Here is a 23,081-nt window from a genome sequence, read left to right as displayed (position 1 = left end):
GCCTCCCATTGGGTTCCACACGGGGTGTTGAAGCCTACTTAAAAAACAAACAAACAGAACAAAACAAAGGTGCTTCTGGTGTCAGACATGCCTGAGTCCACAGAGTTTTTCTCACGAGGGCCTTAGGATTCTCCTCCCTGTGGTTTGCCTAATTGTCAAGTGACTTTGCAGCATGGTGGGCTTGTGCAGTGGCAGCCCCCAGCCTGTTTGCTTGCCACATGGGGGATGTGAGTAGGGTTCTTTAATGCCCCCTCAGAACCACTGGGAAGTTGCTATTCCCCCAAGGACCTATAGTAACTAACACCGCGAGGTCTGTGCTTGCACACTGGGTACTAATTTAAATGTGTTTAGTGAGTGAGTGAGAGGTCGGCTTCCTTCCAGCTGGTCTGGGCGGAGCTGGACTGAGTGATTACCTGGAGGTCACAGCCCCATCACTTGATGGCATGAGGAGTGGTGCTATGATCCAGGCTTTCTCCCCTGCCTCTCATCAATGCGTAAGAGTAGGTAAAGCGAGAGAAGGGCAGGAAGAAGCCTTCCTACAGACTGGCATGTTCTGAGAAACAGGGTTTTCCGCAGGCCCAGAACTGTGACCTGGCCCCCGTCTCGCTTTATCAAATTAATGCAACACAGTAAAGGAAGTGATTTGGAAGAGAAAAACAACTGATAAACTACAGTGTTAGAAATTTAACAGAGTTGGCCTATGAGATTTGTAAATCACATTTTGAAAGTTCTTGGGCTGTCCCTCTCAGACTTAGAGCTGGTGTTAATGTTGCCATTACATGAGAAAATAAGACATGTTCTCTAATCCAGGTGTTCAGGGGACCAAGCTGTCTCCACGTGTAGTGAGCCTGGTTCTTAGTGGCTGAGTTAAATATGCTGTTACTGTTGTTGAAGGTATTGGCATTGTAATTAAAGGGAGTAAGTTTTTAAATTTATTTGTTAAATTTTATATGTATTCAAATTTAGAATAATCTGATCAACCTGGTATTGGCTTACCAGTAACAATTTTAAGTTACCGTAATATACACGTGTTGTGTGAAAAGCGTAGTAATCTCAGCTAAATTTTGTGGTTAGATAACTGCTTTTTTCTAATTTTCTTTCTAGTGAAGGGATTCTTTTATGTGTCATTACTTCTTGGCATTCTGAAAGAGGTAACTGGAAGTTCCTTGATACAGAAACCAGATTCAGATGAAGAAGTTGTGACGCTGTTCGATACGGTCCAGAAAGTATTTCAGAAAATGTTGGAATGTATGGCACGGAGCTTCAGGAAGCAGCCGGAAGAAGGCCTACGGGTACTCCTGCCTTCCCGGGCCGGGCTGTCGGTCAATAGACGGCCGGTGTTTGCCAGGCAGACAGGGGTGCATGGGGATGTGTCGTCTCACACACGGGCTCAGTTAGCATTCGCGGGTGCGGTTGGGCGGTTGGGTGGGGTGCAACTTGGTGTGGGAGGTAAGTTACAGGGCGCTGGCCTTCAGGTGCTGCCCCTGACCTCCTTCAGAGCATGGTGTGGTCAGAGAGGAGGTGCCGTGTCGTCTGTGCCTGGCGAGGGAGGTCCAAGAGCCCACCTCCGACTCTTAGTCTTGGAACAGGTTTTAATGAGCCCAGCTCAGCAGGCCAACAGCAAGAGAGGGAGTCCTCTGCCAGGCAGGACAGAAAGCCCAGAACTACTTGCAACGGGCTTGTGAATACTCCGTTGTTATTTCACAGAGTTTTCCAATTAAAATATACTTTTGAGAATGCTGGTTTTGATTATTTGTAGATGACGAGGACTTTCCTCAGATGAGATACTGATTTCCGTCATAGACTACCCTCTCATTACCTGTCAGTGTCCCCTCACTGGGAGTGAGAGTCACAGAGCTGGAAGGGCCTGGGGGTCCCTTGCTGGTAAAAGCTTTTGTGAAGTAGGGTTCTTGAGTAGCCAGTTCATGTGGGAAATACTGACCCATGTGCCACACTTGCTTTACTCCTAAAATCATACTGTCATTGGATGGGGCCAGTCTTTGTTTTCTTTCTTTCTTTTTTTTTTTTTTTAATGTTTATTTTTAAGAGAGAGAGCGTGAACGGGGGAGGGGCAGAGAGAGAGGGAGACACAGAATCCGAAGCAAGCTCCAGGCTCCGAGTAGTCAGCACCGAGCCTGACGTGGGGCTCGAATTCGCGAACTGTGAGATCATGACCTGAGCCGAAGTCAGATAATGGAGCCACTCAGGTGCCCCCAGTCTTTGTTTTCTAAGTAGTGGTTTAAAAATGCAAATTAGCTATTCTTTTTTTTTTTTTTTTTTTAAGATTTTACTTTTGTAAGTAATCTCTGCACCCACTGTGGGGCTTGAACTCACATCCCCAAGATCAAGAGTCCATGCTTCACTGACATGGCCACCCAGGTACTCCCCAGCTATTCTTTTAATTTTTTAATTTTATATATATATATAAGTTATATATATACATATAAAATATATATATATATATATATATCCACACACACATATATATATTTAATGTTTATTCATTTTTGAGAGATAGCACAAGCAGAGGAGGGGCAGAGAGAGAGAGTGAGAGGGAGACAGAGAATCTGAAGCAGGCTTCATGCTCAAAGCTGTCAGTTCAGAGCTCAACGCAGGGCTCGAACTCACCACCTGTGGGATCATGACCCGAGCCAAAGTCGGATGCTCAACTGACTGAGCCACACAGGCACCCTAAACGAAGTTTTAAAAAATGCTTAAATAGGAGGATGTTTATGAAGCATTGAAGAGTTTCATTTTTTTTCTGCTCTTTTCTGATAGAAAGTGATTGGTTTGTTGGCCACGTTTTCCCTAGCTTACCAGTTCATCTTTGAGTTAATTTGAAATGCTTCTTTTTTTTTTTGTAATGTTTATTTATTTATTTTTGAGAGAAAGAGAGCTCACAAGTGGGGAGGTGCAGAAAAAGAGAGAGAGAGAGAGAGAGAGAGACAGAATCCCAAGCAGGCCCTGCACTGTCAGCACAGAGCCTGAGGTAGAGATTGAACTCACAAGCTGTGAGATTATGCATGACCTGAGCCAAAATCAAGAGTCAGATGCTTAACTGCCTGAGCCACCCAGGCACCCCAAAATGCTTCTGTTTTTGATGAGTTGGTTCAAGTGCTGTGATCTGTTTGTGTAGTTTAGTTTGTGCCAGAATCTTTTATTTTCTCACCAAATCTTTTACCATTGACTGTGCTCCTTCTACCAGAACACATGGCCTCATGGTCTTCTTTCACTGTTGATGCTGTATCTTTACTTTTCCTTTATTTATGCTGTTGGTCCTTCTCTTCTTGGGGGTTTTTGCATTGCTTTTGTTGCTATTTCCAGTGGGCTTCACTGCTGTCTGTCCTTGTCTAGCTGTGGTGCCTGAGAGATCGGAGTCAGTAATGGGAAAGGAAGGAGTGGGTGCTGATAACGGGCAAACAAGATTTGGGACTCCTCGACCCCTAGGGAGGACAATAGGAATGTTTGTCCTGTAAAGTGTCTTTTTTTAACCCCTGAAAAATGACTAACTGGTGTGTTTTCTTGTAGCTTCTTTACTCAGTTCAGACCCCTCTTCATGAATTTCTAATGACCGTTCAGTCTTGGCATGCGGACACGCCCGTGCACCGTGGCGTACTTTCCACTGTGATCGCTGCATCTGTGGTGGAGATAAGTCACCGACTACGCAAGGTGAAGTCTGTTGATCCTGAAACTCTTGTGTCTGCTTTTGACTGTACAACATTCTATTTTCTACTGGCAGCACATTTTCATGTTTTTCCAAGTATTTTTTAAGAACTCAGAGTTTAGTAGGTAGCCTGCTTCTCCAGCCCTCTCCCCTCAGTTTCCTAGCAGGCTTATGACTAGAGTCATGTGACTTTTGGGATGTTGTCATCTTTGACTAAAACCAAGCTAGTCCTTCCACTGTGAACTTTTTTTTTTTTTTTTTTGCTGCATTTTAGAGATCTACGTGAGTTGATGTATTTCTTGAGATTCTTCTCTCCTCAGGGCGCCTGGGTGGCTCGGTTGATTAACCATCCAACTCTTGTTCTCAGCTCAGGTCTTGATCTCAGGGTTGTGAGTTCAAGCCCTGACTGGCCTCTCTGCTGGGCGTGAAGGCTACTTACAAAAAAAAAAAGAAAATCTCTCCTGACAAGGCAGAAGCAGCAGTGATCAGTGGTGAGCAGGAGACAGGACAGTTTGGGGTAGTTTGCATCTGACTGTATTGCTGTAGCATAAACCATACTTTTCTTTTTCATTTCTTAAATAGTTTTTTTTTTAATTTTTTTTTTTTAACGTTTATTTATTTTTGAGACAGAGAGAGACAGCATGAACGGGGGAGGGTCAGAGAGAGAGGGAGACACAGAATCTGAAACAGGCTCCAGGCTCTGAGCAGTCAGCACAGAGCCCGACGCGGGGCTCGAACTCACATACCGCGAGATCGTGACCTGAGCTGAAGTCGGACGCTTAACCGACTGAGCCACCCAGGCGCCCCTTCTTTTTCATTTCTAAGCACAGGAAATTTGAATTTCCGATATCATTTTAAACAGATAATGTATTTATTTCTACTCTGTAAGTGACTGGCTATGTTCCTAACAGTTGCAGATTTTTTACAGTTAGCCTTCTTGGGTAAAGATTGGCCTAACCAGGATGATAACTCCAGTCAGAACTGTTTCCCCAGAAAGACCCTCAAGGCATGGCGGGAGGGCATGGAACAGTGCCATAGAAGATAGAAAGGTGATGATAGATTTTCTCTGTATGAAAAGATGGGATCTGACAGTCAATGTTGTTAACTTATATAAATGTACATATATATAATTTATTTGAATTCTGTACTGTGAGGTCATGAGTGTGAAAAAAGCTAACTAAGTTCCTATAACAATAGATTTTAAGACCCTCCTTAAAGCTTTAAGGAAGGTCATTTTGGTTTAGGAAAGTGATAGCTAGATTATACATAGAATTAAGAGCTAGGATTTATTTACTCCATCGAGCTTTATAGCTGACAAGTATAGATCAATCGATTAATGGCCTATGGCCAAACCTGGCTCACCATCTGGTTTTGTAAATGAAGTTATATTGGAGCATAGCCACACCCACCGTTTACAGATTTTCTGTGGCTACTTCATCTGTAACTGCAGAGTTGAGTAGTTGTGACAGAGGTGGTTTGCCCACAGAGCTGATGTATTTCACTACCTTACAGGAGGTGTTCGCTGACCTCTCTTGTATCCTTACTGACTTGTCTGCATGTTCCATCAGTGAGAGGTTAGCGCTGCTGTGGATTTGTCTCTTCCCGTTGGTTTGCATGTATTTGGGAGCTTTGTTAGGTGTGCACATGGGACTACTATGTTGTTTTGATACACTGACTCTCTTTAGTTATGAGACATCTTGTCATCTCTGGTGATACTTCTCATTAGTCTGCTCTGGCATTTTTCATGTTTGCATAGCATATCTTTTTTTTTTTTTTTTTTTTTTTACCCTTTTGCTTTTGACCTGTTTTTCCTGTGTTTAAAGTGTTTCCTATAATCACTACATGGGTAGACTTGGTTTGTTTGTTTTTTTTTTTTTTTTTGGGTCTAGTTTACAATCTCTGCCTTTGACTTGGGGTGCTTAGCCCATTTGATTTTAATGACATAATGATATATATATATATATAGATATATTTTTTAAGTTTATTTATTTTGAGAGATTAAGAGCAGGAGCAGGGGAGGGACAGAGAGAGGGAGAGACAGAATCCCAAGCAGGCTCCCTCAGTGTCAGCACAGAGCCTGATGTGGGGCTTGATCTCATGAACCATGAGATCATGACCTGAGCTGAAATTAGGAGTTGGACACTTAACCGATTGAGCCACCCAGGTGCCCAATATATTTGGGTTTAATTTGACCGTTTTGATGTTTGTTTTCTATTAGTTCCCCTACTTCTTTTCCTGCCATTTCTTGATGAAATGGCAGTGTTTGCACTGTTCCATTTTATCTTCTCTGTTGACTTTATTTATTTTTTAACGTTTATTTATTTTTGAGACAGAGAGAGACAGAGCATGAACAGGGGAGGGTCAGAGAGAGAGGGAGACACAGAATCTGAAACAGGCTCCAGGCTCTGAGCGGTCAGCACAGAGCCTGACGCGGGGCTCGAACTCACGGACCGCGAGATCATGACCTGAGCCGAAGTCGGACGCTCAACTGACTGAGCCACCCAGGCGCCCCTCTTCTCTGTTGACCTTATATTGTCCTTTGTGTAACAGTTCTAGTGGTTTCTCTGGAGATTTTAATATGCATATTTAACTCATGAGTCTCCCTGCAGAAATTACAGTGTGCCTGTACATTTTAAGTCTTGTAACAATGTTCTTCCGATTAGCATTCTCCTGTTCTGTGCTCGTGTTATATATTTTACTGCTACATATGCTAAAAATCTCAAGATTTTTATTATAACCAGTCAATAATCATTTGTCTGTATCACAAATGCATTTACATTTAAGATGTACAGCATTTTAATGAGAAACAGCTATTTCATACATAAAGATGATTGACTTTAATATCCAAATTAGTATTATGAATCCTCCAGTGGGCGTATGGAAAGGCTGATTGAGGAGAGCTGTGTAGTCACACATGATAGCTAAGAAGTAGGTGAGAGCCAGTGGTGGGTGTATGAAGGTGAGATTTGAAATAAAAGCATAACCTCCCCCCACCCCGACTCCTCTCCAGAGCAGGGTTCTGGATTTAGTCTTTCCGGGGAGCCATTTGCACGTGCAGTTTATTCACCACTGATGGATGACTTTAAACTTGTAAGGTTGGTGATAAAGGGCATAAATCCAGGCAGAGTCCCCTTCATGCATCCAGACCAATGTTACTCCACTGCGGGTGGTTCTCTTCCTCTAGAGGACACTGGCCACGCCCGGGACCTGCTGGGTGGAGGCCTGGGATGCTGCTCAAAGCCCTGCAGTGCCAAGGACGTCCCACAGCAAGGAATTAGCCAGTCTGAGATGTCAGTTGCGCTGGGACTGAGAAATCCTGATTCTAGATGAGTAGGAATAGCAAGTTAGACTCACATAAAAACACATTATTTACAGAACATGATACCACATTAAAGGCTATTTGACAAAAGTTTTGTCCATTGATGTATGTATCTTTTTACTTCTGTCTGATGAATAATATGCACCTGAATATAAAATAGATTAATCATAATTACTGTAGACATTTGAACAGTTATTAAAAATTATTCTTTTGGGTTTCTGGATGAAAACCCATAGCAGTATAAAACAAGTAACTAGCCCTGTCTCCATTTCAATTTAGAAATTACTGATCTGTCTGGAACTTCTTTCTAGGTTTCTGATGTAGAAGAGCTCACCCCGCCCGAGGGTCTTTCAGACCTTCCGCCATTTTCAAGGTGTTTAATAGGAATAATAATGAAGTCTCCGATTGTGATCAGGTAACCATGCTCTCTTTATTGCCCTGATCTCCTCACTTGGACTGGGAGCTCTCAGTAGCTTCTGTCTATTCTTTGAGCTCTCAGAATTTCTCAAAGATGCATTTTTCCATGAGAAAAGTGTTTCATATAGTGTTCTCTAATCAGCAATTAAAACCAGTTGCGTTTTTTTAAAAATTTGCATTATACAAACAAATTCTAATTTTCTATAACATCCATCCATCCATCCATCCAAATAGTCCCTGTTTATGCTTTTCATAACTAAAATTCAGCTAGAGGGAAACATTTAAAATGTTAATGTGTAGCAAATACTTGTTCCTAAGTACACTCAGAACGCTTGACTAGGTTCAGCACTAGTGTGGTTCTTTGGGTACGTGCTGTCCCTGTGTCACTTGGCTGCAGTTCCGGGTTTGTTGTGGCCCAGGCAGGACTGATGGAGTATGGAAGGAGTGGTTTTGCACTTGCCTGATACCTGAGGGACTATAATAGCAGATACATTCAAAATGAAAACTTTAAAAAAAGCGTCATATTTAGCAGCCATAAATTATCTTTCAGTGACATTGAATCTTTTTTGTGTGCATTGTGGGTATACAGAGTAGCTTTTTTTCAATTACCAAAATGTCCCCATTCTCTTTCTGGCAACATCATGTGATGTTAATATCTTACCTGTGTGACTTGGCACATTTACAGCGAACGTATTAGAAGGTTTAATCCACGTTACCTGAAAGCTAGAATTCATGGTGGTTGATGAATCTTGGCTGTGTTAGTCCTCCTATAAAGTTTTAGGATATATACTATAGAATAATTCCAGATATTTATTAATTTTTTGCAGGTCATTTTTAGATGAATTAAAGGCGTGTGTTACTTCTGATGATATTGAAGGCATTGTGTGTCTCACAGCTGTTATGCATATTATTTTGGTTATTAACAAAGGTTGGTTAAATGTTCTCTCATACTGTCTGGGATATTGCTGGGTGTAATCTCATACAGAACTGTTATGGAATGTTTGGGAATTCGGTTCCATGTTTGTGGCATCCCCTTTCAGTCAGACCCTCCCAGCTCTTGTAGCCTGCTCTCCCATGCTCTGCACAAACAGTGTCTGCTGGGTTTCCTCTGCTCAGCTAACCCTGTACTAGCCTGGAAACCAGCTGGCTCACGCTTCCTAATGCAGTCCTGTTCACCTGTCACCTTTCCCCACTGGACCCATTACATGTCCCTCTTTGTGCCTCAGAATTGAATTCCTGTTGGTTTGTCATGTGTTACCTATGTTTAAAGTTCTGAATTTATTTTTGCTAATGATGGTATGTTTTGGTGTTAATACTTAATGAATGTATCTTCTGTTCTGCTTAAGCCTTGCACTTGCCTTTTCTGAATATCCCAGCCAGTTGAAATAGTACCGGAAAAATAATTGGAGATACTTATAAAATGCTCATCTCAGTATAAAATGCAGTAATCTCCCTGCAGGTTACCATTAAGTTTCTGAATTTTTTCTCAGCTTTACTAATGTTGAAATGATTTTCGAAGACATAACGTGTTACAGATAGAGAGTGCTTCTAGGGAGATAGGCACTCTCCGTAAGCTGAATGCATGGCGTGCCTACAGAATCATGATAACACTTTGTGACTAGCGTTACCCAGGCTGGGCATCAGAAAAGACTTCTAAGGGACTGTCACCCAAGTTGAGGCCTGGAGAATGAGGGGAAATTCTCCACGTGAGGGGGTGAGGACAGGGGCTGGGGTGCTGCTGAGCACCTAGTACTTAACAGGTGCTTAAATATTTGCCACACTGATGATGACTCTGAAATGTGGCAGTTGTCATCTCTGATGGAGGTACAGGTGATGGCATAGACAGAGCTCATGGAATTGTCCACTAGAGCTGTCCCTAAGGGCTGATGAAGTGCTTTCAAAAATGTCCACTTCATCTTTTCACATCCCTGTGAGGGGATGATTCCTGTTCCACAGGTCAGTGGGTAGATTAACTCGAAGGGTGGGGAGGCTCATTCTTCTGGAACTTGTGCCCATATCGATAGCAGAGTATGCTTACTTTTGTGTGCCAGTGTTAAAATCGTTGCTCTGTCTTTACTATAACTTCCTCTTAGGTAAACAGAGAAGTTCAAGAGTGAAGGATGTTGCAGCCACTGTTCACAGAAAACTGAAGACGTTTATGGAGATCACCCTGGATGAGGACAGCACGGAGAGGTAAAGCACTAGATGTGCTCCAGGCACGTTTGCTGAGAGCTGTGGGTTCCCTGCCCGTCCGTTTGAGATCACGTTTTCATTCCTGCTGCTTACAGCCAGGCCGTGAGGAAGAAGGCTTGCTTGGGAAACCCCTTGGACATATGTTTAATTTACTGCCTGATTTTGTCTTCAAAAAGAAAAACAAAATTGTCATCTCGTAAATTCTACTCCAGAAAAGTAAAGGCATACAGGCTTATTTTATATGTATATACAAACCAGACAGATTATTTTTGGTGGTTTGCTATGTTTTTGAAACTGTAGGCATTTCTCAGATATAATTGCTCAGTCCCCAAGCGTCCACAATGAGGATGGGAAAGGTCCCTCCATAACTTTGAAGAGATACTTGTCATTTCTTCATTCCTGGGGGGCTTGTTGGTGCCACAGGGACTGGTCTGAGGAAGGTGTTCATTGGGCTCCTGCAGCCGAGTGCCTTTGTTGTTACATACCGTTTTTGACATGCTCTGCAACTTGCTGTAAACTCTTGTTATTAGTTTAGTTGTTTGATTCTCCGGCCAACCACAAACACTGTTTTTCTTGCTGTTTTCTGAATTTCATAAGGTTAAATGTTAATAGAGCTCTGAACTTGGTAATAGTTTCACGCATGCCTGGGAAAGTACTTTTCTTAGTCACTTTCTCCTTTGCAAAAAGGCCTTGAAAACTCTAAATTGCTAAATTATGAACAAAGACAGTTTTATTTTTTTCTTCCTATCTGTATACCTTTGTACCCTTTCTTTCCTTCCCTTACTACATTAGCTAGGACTTCAGTGCTTTTCAGTTGAAAAGCAGTCATGAGAAGGGGCGTCCTTGCCTTGTTCCTGATCTTAGTGGGAAAGCTTCTATTTTCTCACCATTAAGTACGTTAACTGCAGATATTTTGTGGGTGTTCTTTACCAAGTTGAGGACGTTCCCTTCCTAGTTGACTGAGGGTTTTTATTCTGCATTGGTGTTTGATTTTGTCAAACACTTTTTCTGCATCTACTGATAGGATCATATGCTATCATATTCTTTTTTAGTCTGTTGATATGATGGATTACACTAAGCAATTTTTTTTAGTTTTTTTTTTTTTTTTTTTAAGTTTTTTTTTTTTTTTTTTTTTTTTTTCAGAGAGAGAGAGAGAGCAAGTGGGGAAGGGGCAGAGAGAGAGAGGGGGGACCGAGGATCTGAAGCAGACCCTTTACTGATAGGCTGACAGCAGTGAGCCTGATGTGGGGCTCGAACCCACAAACTGTGAGATCGTGACCTGAGCCGAAGTTAGACGCTTAACTGGCTGAGTCACCCAGGCTCTCCTATACTAAGTCATTTTTGAATGTTGAACCAGCCTTGCATACTTGGAATAAATCCCAGTTGGCCGTGGAGAAGTTTTTATACACTGTTGTTATTAATTGTATGCAGTCGATTGATGGTGCTGTTGAGTTCAACCATATTCTTAATGATTTTCTGCCTGCTGGATCTGTCCATTTCTGATAAGAGGGGTTGTGCTTTATATCTTTTGTGATCCTGATACTAGGTGCACATGAATTTAGAACTCCTACATCTTCGTAATAAATCGACCCTTTTATTTTTATGAAGGGTCTCTCTTTATCTCTGGTAATGCTTTCCCCATAAAGTCCATTTTGTCTGCTATTAAGACAATTGTACCAGCCTCCTTTGGTGTTTCCTGAGTGTTTGTGGCATTCCAGTCAGAAGGCAGAACCACACTGTGACCAGGACAGGGAGGTCTCCATGTCAGAAATCCTTCTCAGGGTGTTGGTCGAAGAGTTACTGGCTGGTGGGAGTTAAAGCGAACTCCAAAGCATAGAGGAAAGGCAGATGTGAGGAGCACCTTTGCCCCAGCGCTGAGACTGCTCCCCAGATGGAGTAGTCCTGAGGCCGTCTGGCAGAACTCACTGGAAATCCAAGCTCTGGGGGCAGGGGATCTGCTGGAACCAAAGCTGGAGCCCTCTCCCAGTCCCATGAGCTCGTGTGCTGCTCTGGTCAGGCGGATGCTGGCTGGGCGGCTGCTCTGTGGGGCCTGGTGGGGGCAGTGGGCTGAGGTGCCACTTGTGCCGTTGGGGTCTCCTGGAGGAGGCGGGGCTCTCTGCAGTGGTCAGAACCGGGAAGAGAAAGCCCCCATGGACCAGGCATACTAGCACCAGGCCTTGACAGGGTATGGAGCGGGGCACTGGAGTAGATGGGGATTTGCAAGACCTCGGTCATGAGCAAGGGGAATGCGTTCAATTATGTGCTTCATCCTAAAAACTATTGAATATTTACCATGTGTTTTAATAAGGTCGAGTTTGCAACTGTATATTTGAAGGAGAAACCCAACAGACTCTAGGTTTCATGAGCTTGTTTTATTTCTAGACACTTACGGGGAAGAGGGAATTGATCTTCGATTTGGAGGAAATGAGGAGTGTTTGTATATTTCAGAAAACACGTGGCAGCATAAATATTTTTACCAGGCGCATCAGAATTACAAACTGTAAATGTGATAAGGTATTTTCATAGGATGTGGTAACAATCTCAAGTCCAAGCATTTTACAAGATTTTTTTGCTTTTAGAAATAACATTTGCAAGGATAGGGTTTTTTTTTTAAATGTTTACTTATTTTGAGAGAGAGACAGAGCGTGAGCAGGGCAGGGGCAAAGAGAGAGGGAGAGAGAGAATCCCAAGCAGGCTCTGTGCTGTCAGTGCAGAGTCCAATGTGGGGCTTGATCCCACAACCATGAGATCATGGCTTGAGCTGAAATCAGGAGCTGGATGCTCAATTGACAGAGCCACCCAGGTGCCCCTAGAAATTTCTGAAATTTCCACTTGCACAGGGTTTTAAGGTGAGTATTTGTATCATGTTATATTGAGAGGAAAAAAAAAGCCTTAGAAATTCAAACTTCACACTGTGGAAAGTAAAGGATATTCAGAGCTGATAACTAACTGTTGGCAGAGTTCTTCCCGTTAAGGAGGAAACATCCTAAAAAAATAGGTATGGACTATGAAGCTTGGGCTTCTTAAATATGCAAGAAACACACTGTAGAAAAGCCAGTATCTTAAAAAAAAAAAAAAAAAATCAATGTAGGGGCACCTGGGTGGCTCAGTCAGTTGGGCATCTGACTTCAGCTCAGGTCATGATCTTGCTGTGTGTGGGTTCGAGTCCTGAGTTGGGCTCTGTGCTAACAGTGCAGAGCCTGGAGCCTGCTTTGGATTCTGTGTTTCCCTTTCTCTCTGCCCTTCCGCTGCTCATGCGCGCTCTCTCTCTCTCTCTCTCTCTCTCTCTCTCTCTCTCTCTCTCTCAAAAATAAATAAAACATTCCAAAAAAAAAATAAGTAAATGAAATCAGTCTAATGGAAAATAGACAAGATTTAAGACTAAATTTGAAAATGTTACTGATTTGATGTTGGGGTAGATACATTAAGACAAGTCAGTATCTTTAAGACTCTGGTGGAAACCACTGGTCCAGTTAATAATTTAATCAATGGGGCATTAATTCAGAAGTGAACATTTTCTTAGTGATTATACTACTTTTCTCTCTAACAGTGCTAGTATTTCGTTACCTGGTCTGTTGGGTACTAAATAAAAAATGCTTCTCATTGCACTGCACCTGCCTCCCCCAGAGTAGCATCCTGTAAATTGGACTTAGTCTCTCAGGAGGAACGGTGTACATTTGCCAGCATGCTGGTGCCTTTAAATGCCGAGTATGTTATTTTTATTACTTTCGTGAATAGTCTGAAAATAGCAATAAATATACAATTAGAAATTTTAGAAGTATAAAATTTCCTAGGATTCAGGCTATATCATGAATTTTCCCACTGAGTAAATGAATTGTAATCATATTATAAGCAAGTTATTTGCCATATTAATTATGCCCATATGTAGGCAACTTTGATAGTGTTATATGCAATCCCCAACATGAAATATTGTTATTAGACCTTGAAGGAAAGGAGTACTCCCTGAAAAAAATCACCTCTTTTTTGTTATCAAGTATTGATGAGTAATATTATTTTATTCTCCTGCATGAAATTTTAATAGTCTTTTTAAAATGATTTTGGGACTGGATGCTTTTTATAGCTCATTTAAAAGCATGCTTTTATCATCATCAATACCCAATGGACCTTGGTGTAGATAATTTAAAACTATACGTAAATAAAGACAGGCCTTGTTTGTCTTATTAATTGTTTTTCTCAGAAAATTGATTTTGTCTGTTCCTCCCATGGCTGTGGTCACATTGGACTTTCTTCAGCATGTGAACACAGCCTGCCGTAGTCAGTGGGGCCTGATGGTGGACAGGGTTGTGAAGACTCGGCTTCTGACATATGTTTAAAGACTATGGGACTCAGGTGGACGAGCACATCGCTTGGTTCATATGTTGTGTCACACCTGAGAACCCTGGCCCAGGGAGGTAATTTGACTAAGGCTTGCCACCATTCCTTCCAGCTTGCTACTGTGGTGGTGGCCTCCACAGGCCTGTGCCTCTCAACCGTTCACCGTCTCAGATCTATCTGCGGCGGCTGTGGGGCTCAGACATGAGGGTAGTGAGCATTGAGAAGCAATCAGAGCAGCCGTTACTCAAGTAACAGTGGTGGGCCAGCCGGCCAGTTAATAACAAGAGTCTTCAAAGAAAAACTCAGTTATACCCCAGAAGGAGGATGGAGAGTTGAAACCCCTAAATTTAAAATGTCCCTGACGTTGTGGAGAGACGTCACTGTTGAGACTCAGATTCAGATAGTCTAAAAGATGTGGGTGGCTCAGTCAGTTGAGCGTCCGACTTCAGCTCAGGTCGTGATCTCACGGTTCATGAGTTTGAGCCCCACATCAGGCTCTGTGCTGACAGCTCAGAGCCCATTTCAACACTCTGTCCCCCCTCTCTGCCCCTCCCCTGCTTGCGTTCTCCCAAATACAAATACATATTAAAATATCATGTTGGAGGAGTATCTCAGAACACAGACTAGATACTGAAGAAGATGAGTCATGGGTAAAGACAGATGAGAAATAAACCCAAGAAAAGCAGTAATTCAGCAAACAATAGAAGATTTCCCAGTGGAAGAAATGTGTAATTTTAAAAATTCTTTTTTTGTTTGTTTCACTAAATTCTGTGTGGAATAACACCTAAGTAAGTCTGAATAAAATTACTGAATTCCAGGGTAAAGAGAAAAACCTCAGAATTTCTCTAGATTTGTGCTGCCCCTGCACCGGCCACTTTGTTACTTGTGGAAATTGACAACATGAGATGTGGCGACTCTGAGCCGTGGCTCCGAAATGAGATACAAAGTAGGCCCTGGGTTCAGAAGATGGTGTGGAAAAAAAAACATTGTAAAATGTATCAGTGTGTGTGGCTTCAGAGTCAACGTGGGGCTTGAACCCACAACCCTGGGATCAAGAGTCGGATGCTTTGCTAACTGGGCCAGCCGGGCGCCCCCCTCCTTTGGGTATCTTGAGTTAAATAAAATATACTAAGATGAACTTTACCTTATTCTTTTGAGCTCTTTTAATGAGGCAACTAGAAAATTTAGTTATGTGCCTGTTTGTACTGATACTGGACGGGGCTGTTCTAGACCACGTGGTTGGTTAGTCTCCATGGAGAGTGGGACCCAGGCAGACGATAGCTGAACAATGAATCTGCTGAAATGTCACTGAGGCTAATGGTTGGTACTTGTGTCTGGGGCCCGCATACCCTCCGAGGGTAGTGCTTGGGACCCTCCAGGTTAGCAGGTGGCAAAGGAGGAAGGGAGCATACCTGTGTGAGGTCTGCCCGGTAAGGGCTCCCATGTGAAGTGGATCCTTGCAAGGCGTGGGGCAGTGTCTTGAGTGGGGTCAGCCCAAACCTGGCTCTGTTGGGTGGGGAGGAGTATATAAGGGAGGGCCTGAGGAAGTGAGGTGGGTCTAAGAGTGATTGGGTCTAAGTGTCATTGTAAGAGCAAGTCTTGGGGTAAATCGTTTTCATTTATCTTGTGCTTTTGTGGAAGGAAACAAAGCCCATGATTGTGAAAGGCACTTGACATGTTTATGAGTCTGCTGTGGATCCGAGTAGTGGTTTAGATGCTCACAAATGAGAGTACTTCTGAGTACATGAGAGTTCACCTATGGAAAACTTGGCCTGGTGAGCACATTTTATTGGGCTCTGAACTGCTGCTGGCTGTGGGAGCAGTGATGACGGCTCTAAGTGCTGATTCCTCGTGATGGGGATTCGTGCTCCATTTTACGTGAGAAGCAAGTAGCGGAAGTTACTGATTTATTTCACTCTCTCTGAGCATATATTCAGTTGCCAACCATTTCTAGTTTTATTTTGTAAAAGTGTATGTTTGGGTATTTTGGTCATTGATTTGTTATTAATTATCTTTCTTTGCGTTTCAGGTTTCTCTATGAATCGTCATCGAGGACTTTGGGAGCACTTCTGAATTCATAACCAACCTAACGTCTTTGGTCGGGTGAGAACAGAGGAAAAGGACTTCGTGAAAATGAACTGAATGTGTATTTTCCTAGTGTTTCTAATGTTGATAATCTGTGTCATAGGAGTGGGACTTACTTGGGGAGTTAGAAGTAGGAAATTCAAAGGTGGTTAGGTTTTTGCCTGGTGCCTGCATGAATAATATATTTAACGTTAAAGGACTCTAGGTATTAGTGGTGTGGAAACCCGTGGCGCAAAGGGGGAAAAAACACTTTTCTAGCAAACTTGGTTGTTTTAAAAATGACTTTTATATATATAATATTGCTTGAGACTATGACTAATAAAAGCAATGACAACATCTGTTTGTGTACTTTATTTAAAAATCTTAGTATGTGTCTTCCCCTTTAGAGACAAGGGTTGAATTGTGCCAAGAGTAGAAGGTGCTAAGAAGAGGGTGCCAGGTTCAGGGGGAGGAGCCATGGGGGTCCTGTAGAAGCCTCCTTTCCTCGTCTTGATGCTGCTTTGCTGGATGTCAAGACAGGCCGCTGGCTCTAAATATGAGTGACAGAGAACCGAGTCCTTCGGTCTGAAGGTGAATCACTGGTATCTTTTCTTTCTGAGAGCTGACATGGTGTCAGCAGAGGGCCAGGTCTGTGTCCATCTCCCTGTTAGCCACAATTTCTGCATTGTGACAAATGCAACGGGAGACCGTCTTCATTTGCTTACTTGTGTCCTCTGCCCCAGCTAAAAGGTAAAGAGCAAGTTCACTGCCTGTCTCTTGAAGAAGATCCAGAAACAGACTGTTAACCACAGTTATGAGCGGTCAGGGTAAGGGTTTTTTGAGGGATAATTGAGAAAGGGGAGTTAGGGGTGCTTATTTTAGCTAATTTTGAACATAAGACTTTCTAGACATCTTTGCCAACTAAGACATATTCTGTATTGGTGAATGTAATTTTTTTTTTTCTTTCTTGCCCTTGCCTGTGTTTGTTTTAGTATTAAGAAATGAGCCGAGGGGCGCCTGGCTGGCTCAGTTGGTGGAGCATGTGACTCTTGATCTCAGAGTTGAGTTTGGGCCCCACACTGGGGGAGATTACTTAAAAATCCTTTAAAAAAATGAATTGAAGAATGTTCTGTCTTTCTATATTCCTGGAAGAGTTTGTGTAAGATTAGAAGTAATTCCTTGGATTTGTTGTTAACACTCAACTCAATCTGTCTGAGCTGAGTGTTTTCTTTGTGGGAAGAGGTTAATTAGTTTTTTAAATTTATACATGAGTTTTCAGAATAGTCAGGTTTTTCTCTTTTATCTCGTGTCAGTCTTGATGGGAAAAATAATCCAATTTGTGAAAAAACATAATTCAGTTTTTATTGGGCCAAAATAGTTCATAAAATCCTCCTCTGGGCATACACCCTGGAGAAGTTCCTGTGCACAAGCACGAGGACCCTCGGAGCTCCAGTGTCTGCAGCAGCCGGGTGGAAATAGCGCCGACTCCCTTCTGGGGGTGGGGCAGCCGTTGCTCCTGCTCCATGGGGATGGCGGGACACGGCGGACGGCACCTCAGGGAGCGTGATGTCGAGGAAAAGAGCAAGTCATAGAAAAACAGTGTGATTTCCTTCTGGAAAGTTTAAAAACATGTAAAACTGAACACTCTATTGCCTATGTTCACACAACATCTCAATATACTATTATTAATATGTATTGATAATATATCAATAAGCAAGGGAAGATAACAAAATTCAGAACACAGTATGGCAGGGAAAGTTGGGAGGGTGTGTGAGATGCTTCAGAGGTTACAGTGGGAATAAACTGGAAGCAGGTATATTTGCGTGCTCATTTTACTGTTCATAACCTTATACATGTTATATTCTTTTGTATTTAATATTTAACGAAAATTTAATCAGCTGTGAGGAAGAGAGAGCATACACATCTTTGTCAAAGGATGTGTTTTCAACTTGGGAGCACTCAGACACGGATCTCGCCAGCTGTGAACACTCCACTAGGCCAGCTCCCAGGTGCGTGGAAGAAGTGATGGCCCCACGGAGTGAAGATGCCAGAACCACTGTGCAAACCGTGGAAGGAGGCTCAGAGAGGTGCATGTGCTGGTGCGGGCTCTACACAGGGCCACAAAACCCACTGCAGGGCTACGTTCCATGGGAGGACACTGCTCACTGAAGCCAGATGTCTACCCTGGGGACAGGCTGATGGTGAGACAGGCCGTTATGGAACTAAGCTCTTTGACAGCCATGAGATTACAGGGCCCTGACCAAGACAACCAGCTGGCGGGAAGTGAACGTCAGACGGGTGGAGGCAATAATCGAAAAGAAGACAAGGCCAGAGGTCTTGTCCCAGCCCAGGAGAGTCAGAGAGGGCTCTGGAATGCAGCGTCCCACAGTAGATGGGCAGTAAGGAGTCTGGTCAGTCTCTACCACCCAAGGAAGTCAAGTGGCCCCAGTGAGAATTCTCATTCTTTTGTCCGGGTTCCAGACCTGAGCTGTGAGTTACCAAGAGGCCAGGTACCCCAAAAGAAGGAAGTGTATGTAATTCTGTCCCCAAAGGGGCCTATGACCAGAGATCCTGGGGCTCTGGGAAAAGGTGATCCCCGAACATTGTAAAGACCCTGGGTGTGAGCTGACACGGGTGCGGGACGGCCCTGGGTTCCAGGTAATAAATGGAGACTGGCCCGCTGGCCTATGAGGACATGGTTGTGCAGAAGGCCACATGGAGGCCTCAGAAACAGCCCCGCCCTCCTGAGCCAGCAAGTGAAGCATGACATCACATCCAACAGGAGTGATGGAAACAGGTGCCACAGGGAAGAGCTGAGGAAAATAGGTGGGCGGAGCCATCTCCTTGCCTTCAGCTCATGGCTTGGCTCCCACAAAGCCAAATAGAGCCCGGAGGACGAGGTGGATGCTGCCACCCCAGGTGTTAGCAGCCGTGACATCTCTGCTCACGCAGGCCAACCTGGCCCCGGACTTGGAGTGGATGGTTTCTGAATGGGCAAACATCTTTTCCATCCTTGGAAAAGAATATTAGGGACATTTGGCATTCATATGAAATGAACAAAAATATATATAGTTTTTCCCCAAAGTCCTGTTAATCTTCTCATCTTCTGTCACAGTTCCGAAGAAATCCTGCTATCTGGACACCTTGCTGGAGGCCACCAGCTGGGGCATCATGCTGAATCAGGCCGTGTGAGCAAGAAGTGGCTGGGCATGGGGGTTTTGAAGTGTGCTGCGGATTGAGAGGTAAGCCTGGGTGGTCACTGTTGTTCATACACATTGGTCTGGACTCCTCATGGCCAGTGAATGGCCTGAGCTAGTGTCCTGGGTGGTCAGCCTGGTCAGTAGTATAGGCAAAACACGCAGGAAGGTTCCACAGCACAAGCCTCACAAAAGCGCCCTCCAGGGATGAGGCACCAAACAGCGGAGACATGGTGTGACCAAGTTGGTCATGGTTGGTGCCACCGCATCATCAGCCACACAGTGCTAGCTTGGTGGCATGAAACCCGCCACAGGGCAGGGGTGGGGGCTCCACGTGGGCCCAACACTAAGGGCTCCCACTTCCTGAGGCCTGTCTAGTGCCGCCACCACCCAGCGGGCCCCTGCCCACCTTAGAAACAAGGCCCTTGTTACGGGACTGTCTCTAGCAGACTAGTCAGCCCTTTGCTAACTGCAGAGCTGTGAAGAAGGGTGACTCTTTAAAAACTGTCCTAGCACAAAACATTTAAACTATAAGTTGTTTCTAAGGTGAGAACTATTTCTCGAGGTAACCCTCAGAATCGAATAATAAGAAAACGAGGAGGAAGGCTACACCACCTTGTTTAGTTTGAAAATATTCCGTGTAAAATGCAGTGCCCCTTTGGGACCACTGATGGCTAACTGGTGGTTTGTTCTTTGCATGAGAACTGAGAACTGGGGGCAGGGCACACGGCATTGGCTTTGGACAATGGGTCACGCTAAGTGTCAGTCGAAGGCCTGACAGAACGAAGGCCTCTCGTTCCCTGTGCTCCTGGAGCAGAGAGCGGCCGTGCATGGCGGGCTAGGGTTCAGCCTGCCTGGTCCCACGTGGAGCACGTCCTGTACACGTGTCCAGGAGCACATGCTTCCTGAGGTCTCTGTGGCTGCCTCTCACAGGCCCAGGTTCTCATGGATGTTCTGGCATCTTTTATAGCTAACTTGTGACTGAACCATGCTTCTTTCTAAAATAAAGGATATTTCCGAAGGATTGATTTCAGCAGAGATGTCTTAATTCTGCTGCTAATGTGTTGTAATAGGTGGCTTTTCTGTCATGTTGCAGCCTTTTTTTGGTATTTTTTCTAGGAAGGGAAATTTCCTGATTTACATTTCTCTAGATTCCTGGCACCAGCATCTGACAGGGAGTCCTGTGTCCCTTGGGGACATCTCTTCAGCCTCTGTCACTCATGGCACATGAAGCTCCTTCCACGGGTGACACAGCAAATGTAACAAATGTATTTGAGAAGCACACGCAGAACGGTTTCAAAAGGGTTCTGAATCTCCTGCCTCCCAGACGGACAGACAGACAGACGGGCGTGGCAAGGACAGGCGTACGAAAGAAAACATGAGTCAGGCTTCCAATTCTTGCCCGTAAATCAACTCTCACGATAGAACGGACTCAACACCACGGCCTCTCCAGGTTCAGCTGAGGCAGTGTTTAGCCCAGCTCCACGGTCGTCCCGTGAGTATCACACCTCACGGCGCGTGCTGGCCCTATCTGCACAGCAGCCCACGCTGATCACCCCCAAGTGGACTTAACACTGAGTGGTAGCTCTTGCTCTCCTTGTGGAAGAAAATGAGTTTTATGGATGATAGTTTCCACTCAAATGCACATTCTCCCGTCTTGCCAAAAGCCCATGTTGATAAGTCTCTAGGGTAGATCATTTTACGAGATTTTTCTGAGATAAACATGGCATGTGGGGTGCGTGCTCACTGAGGGACCCTGTGGTAGTCTGGGTAATGGCCCCCCAAAATATTTGTTACAGGTGCACCTGGCTGGCTCAGTTGGTGGGGCATGCACTCTTGATCTTGGGGCCATGAGTTTGAGCCCCACGATGAGTATAGAGATTACTTAAATAAATATATATGTTTATATATCTGTATATTACTTAAATGTATTTGTTATAATCCCTGGAATCTGTCAATATTACCTTATGTGGAAAAATAGATTTTGCAGATGTGATGAAGTTTAGGATCTTGAGTTGGGGGATATTACCCTGCTTTATCCGGTGGACCCTGGTGCCATCACAAGTGTCCTTATCAGGGAGCCGGGGGCTGATTGGTCACACGCACAGAAGGCAGATTTGACCACAGAGGTGGAGACTGGAGGGATGTGGCTGGGAGCCTTGAACTGCAGGCAGCTGCCAGAAGCTGGAGAAGGCACGCACGAATCCTCCCACTCAGGCTTCAGAGAGAGTGTGACCCCACAAAGCCTTTGTTTATGCCAGTGAGGCCGTGGACTGCTGGCCTCCAGAACTGAGAGAATGAGTTTGTGTTGTGTGAAACCCCAAAGTTTGTGGTCATTCCCGTTGCAGCAGCCACAGCAAGCATACTGACCCCATCTTCCACCAAGATTCATGCAAGTGTAGGAAACTCAGATGTTGGGCAACTTCCCTCGAAAAGCTCACACTTCCATTCTGGAGCACCTGCCCACAAGTGCTTTTCCGCTCAGTACACATGGGATACAGCAGAGCCTCCCGGCCAACAACATAACACAACCCAACACAACACAACCATTCCCAGCAGGGAGACCCTCCTGGAGTGAGTTTCTGATCCTCCTGTAGGGCTGCCTGGGTGTAGTCCGTGATCTGCAGTCCCAGTGGTACTCATGTCATTAAATAGCACAGCTGTGTTCAGTAGTGGGTGACAGGATGGGACCGTGAAATGAGCTGAAATGCATAACATGTACACCACAGAGACGGGAAAGGAACACGAGGGGAAATGGCCTGGGGCCAGTGCTGGTTGGTGGCTGGAGCTCTGTGACTCCCCCTTCTTGCCTCCCATTCCACATCCCCCTGGACATTTGGTGGAGGTCTTCTGCTGAGGTAACCCAAGCGTTCATTTCTAAGGGTCTGTAGCAAGCCAAGATAATTTTCTCAAGAAGAAAATGCCGCAAAGTGCCTGCCCATGCTTCAAAATCCAGGAGCTCACCCTGTGTTAACACTTTTCTACAGGAGAGTACAGGCCCCATCTGTATGGAAACTTTGGCCCTGCTTTATGACAAATGGCAAAGCAGCTTGCCCTGTAGTTGGAAAAGCTTTTGATTTGGGGCCTCACAAAATTGGCAGCTTGCAGGTCTATCCAGGAAATGGAAGAATGCACACCTCCCAATCCTGAGAGTTCCCAAAGACCACTCTTCTTTTTATTTTATTTTATTTTATTTATTTTTGTATGTTTGTTTATTTTGAGAGAGACTGTACACAGGGCAGGGCAGAGCTGGGGGGTGGGGGGAGAGAATCCCAAGCAGGCTCGCGTTGTTAGTGCAGAGGCCGAGGTGGGGTCCGTCTCCCCAACCGTGAGATCATGACCTGAGCCTAAGTCAGTAGTCAGACACTCAACCGACTGAGCCAACCAGGCGCCCGGGACTACTCTTCCTTCTTGGCAGTGGTGCTGCGCTAGGTCCCACATGTCCCCAGAACTTCCGTGCCATACGCAGGGCCCTCCCAATTCAGGGTCATGCTTGCCCCCTTCCTTGGTTGGTCCTGTAGTGAGCTCTGGCTATAGCAGAACTCGGGAGTGACAGCTGCCGAGTTCAGTCCCAGGCCTGGTATCTTCTTACATTTTTGCCATGGTCGTGACTTCTCCAAGACGCTTCTGCCTCCTTATGCAGGCCATGCTACGGTAAAGGCCATGTGATGGAAGTCAGTACCCGGCATTGTTCAAATCTTTGACAGGAGTACAGATCTCTGAAGTTCCAGAGAAATTCCTGTTTTTAAAAAAACTGAATAACTTGGGGCACCTGGGTAGCTCAGTCGGTTAAGCATCCGACTCTTGGTTTCAGCTCAGGTCATGATTTCAAGGTTTGTGAGATTGAGCCCCGAATCGGGCTGTGTGCTGACAGTGCGGAGCCTGCTTGGGA

General features: G+C 44.5%; 1 protein-coding gene across 5 annotated transcripts in view; it reads left to right on the top strand.

Annotated features, from left to right (window-relative positions):
- The window catches only part of NCAPG2 (non-SMC condensin II complex subunit G2), a 64,742-nt gene extending 48,393 nt beyond the window's left edge, over positions 1-16,349 (top strand). For 3 of the 5 annotated variants that reach the window (XM_019424958.2, XM_019424955.2, XM_019424952.2), the window contains 6 exons: positions 1,105-1,292; positions 3,529-3,669; positions 7,295-7,398; positions 8,228-8,328; positions 9,494-9,593; positions 15,958-16,349. In XM_019424958.2, the coding sequence (XP_019280503.2) occupies positions 1,105-1,292; positions 3,529-3,669; positions 7,295-7,398; positions 8,228-8,328; positions 9,494-9,593; positions 15,958-16,009 (686 nt within the window). In that variant the 3' untranslated portion in view covers positions 16,010-16,349. Of the gene's footprint in view, positions 1-1,104; positions 1,293-3,528; positions 3,670-7,294; positions 7,399-8,227; positions 8,329-9,493; positions 9,596-15,957 lie in introns of those variants that run through there. The other 2 variants (XM_053898668.1, XM_053898669.1) reach the window with 2 other exon arrangements.
- Positions 16,350-23,081: the final 6,732 nt, after the last annotated feature.

The sequence above is a fragment of the Panthera pardus genome, unplaced genomic scaffold (genome assembly GCF_024362965.1).
Source record: "Panthera pardus isolate Hobbes unplaced genomic scaffold, ASM2436296v1 HiC_scaffold_9, whole genome shotgun sequence".
Classification (NCBI taxonomy): domain Eukaryota; kingdom Metazoa; phylum Chordata; class Mammalia; order Carnivora; family Felidae; genus Panthera; species Panthera pardus.
The sequence above is the reverse complement of the archived record's forward strand: the minus strand, read 5'-3'. Positions and strand labels throughout refer to the sequence as shown.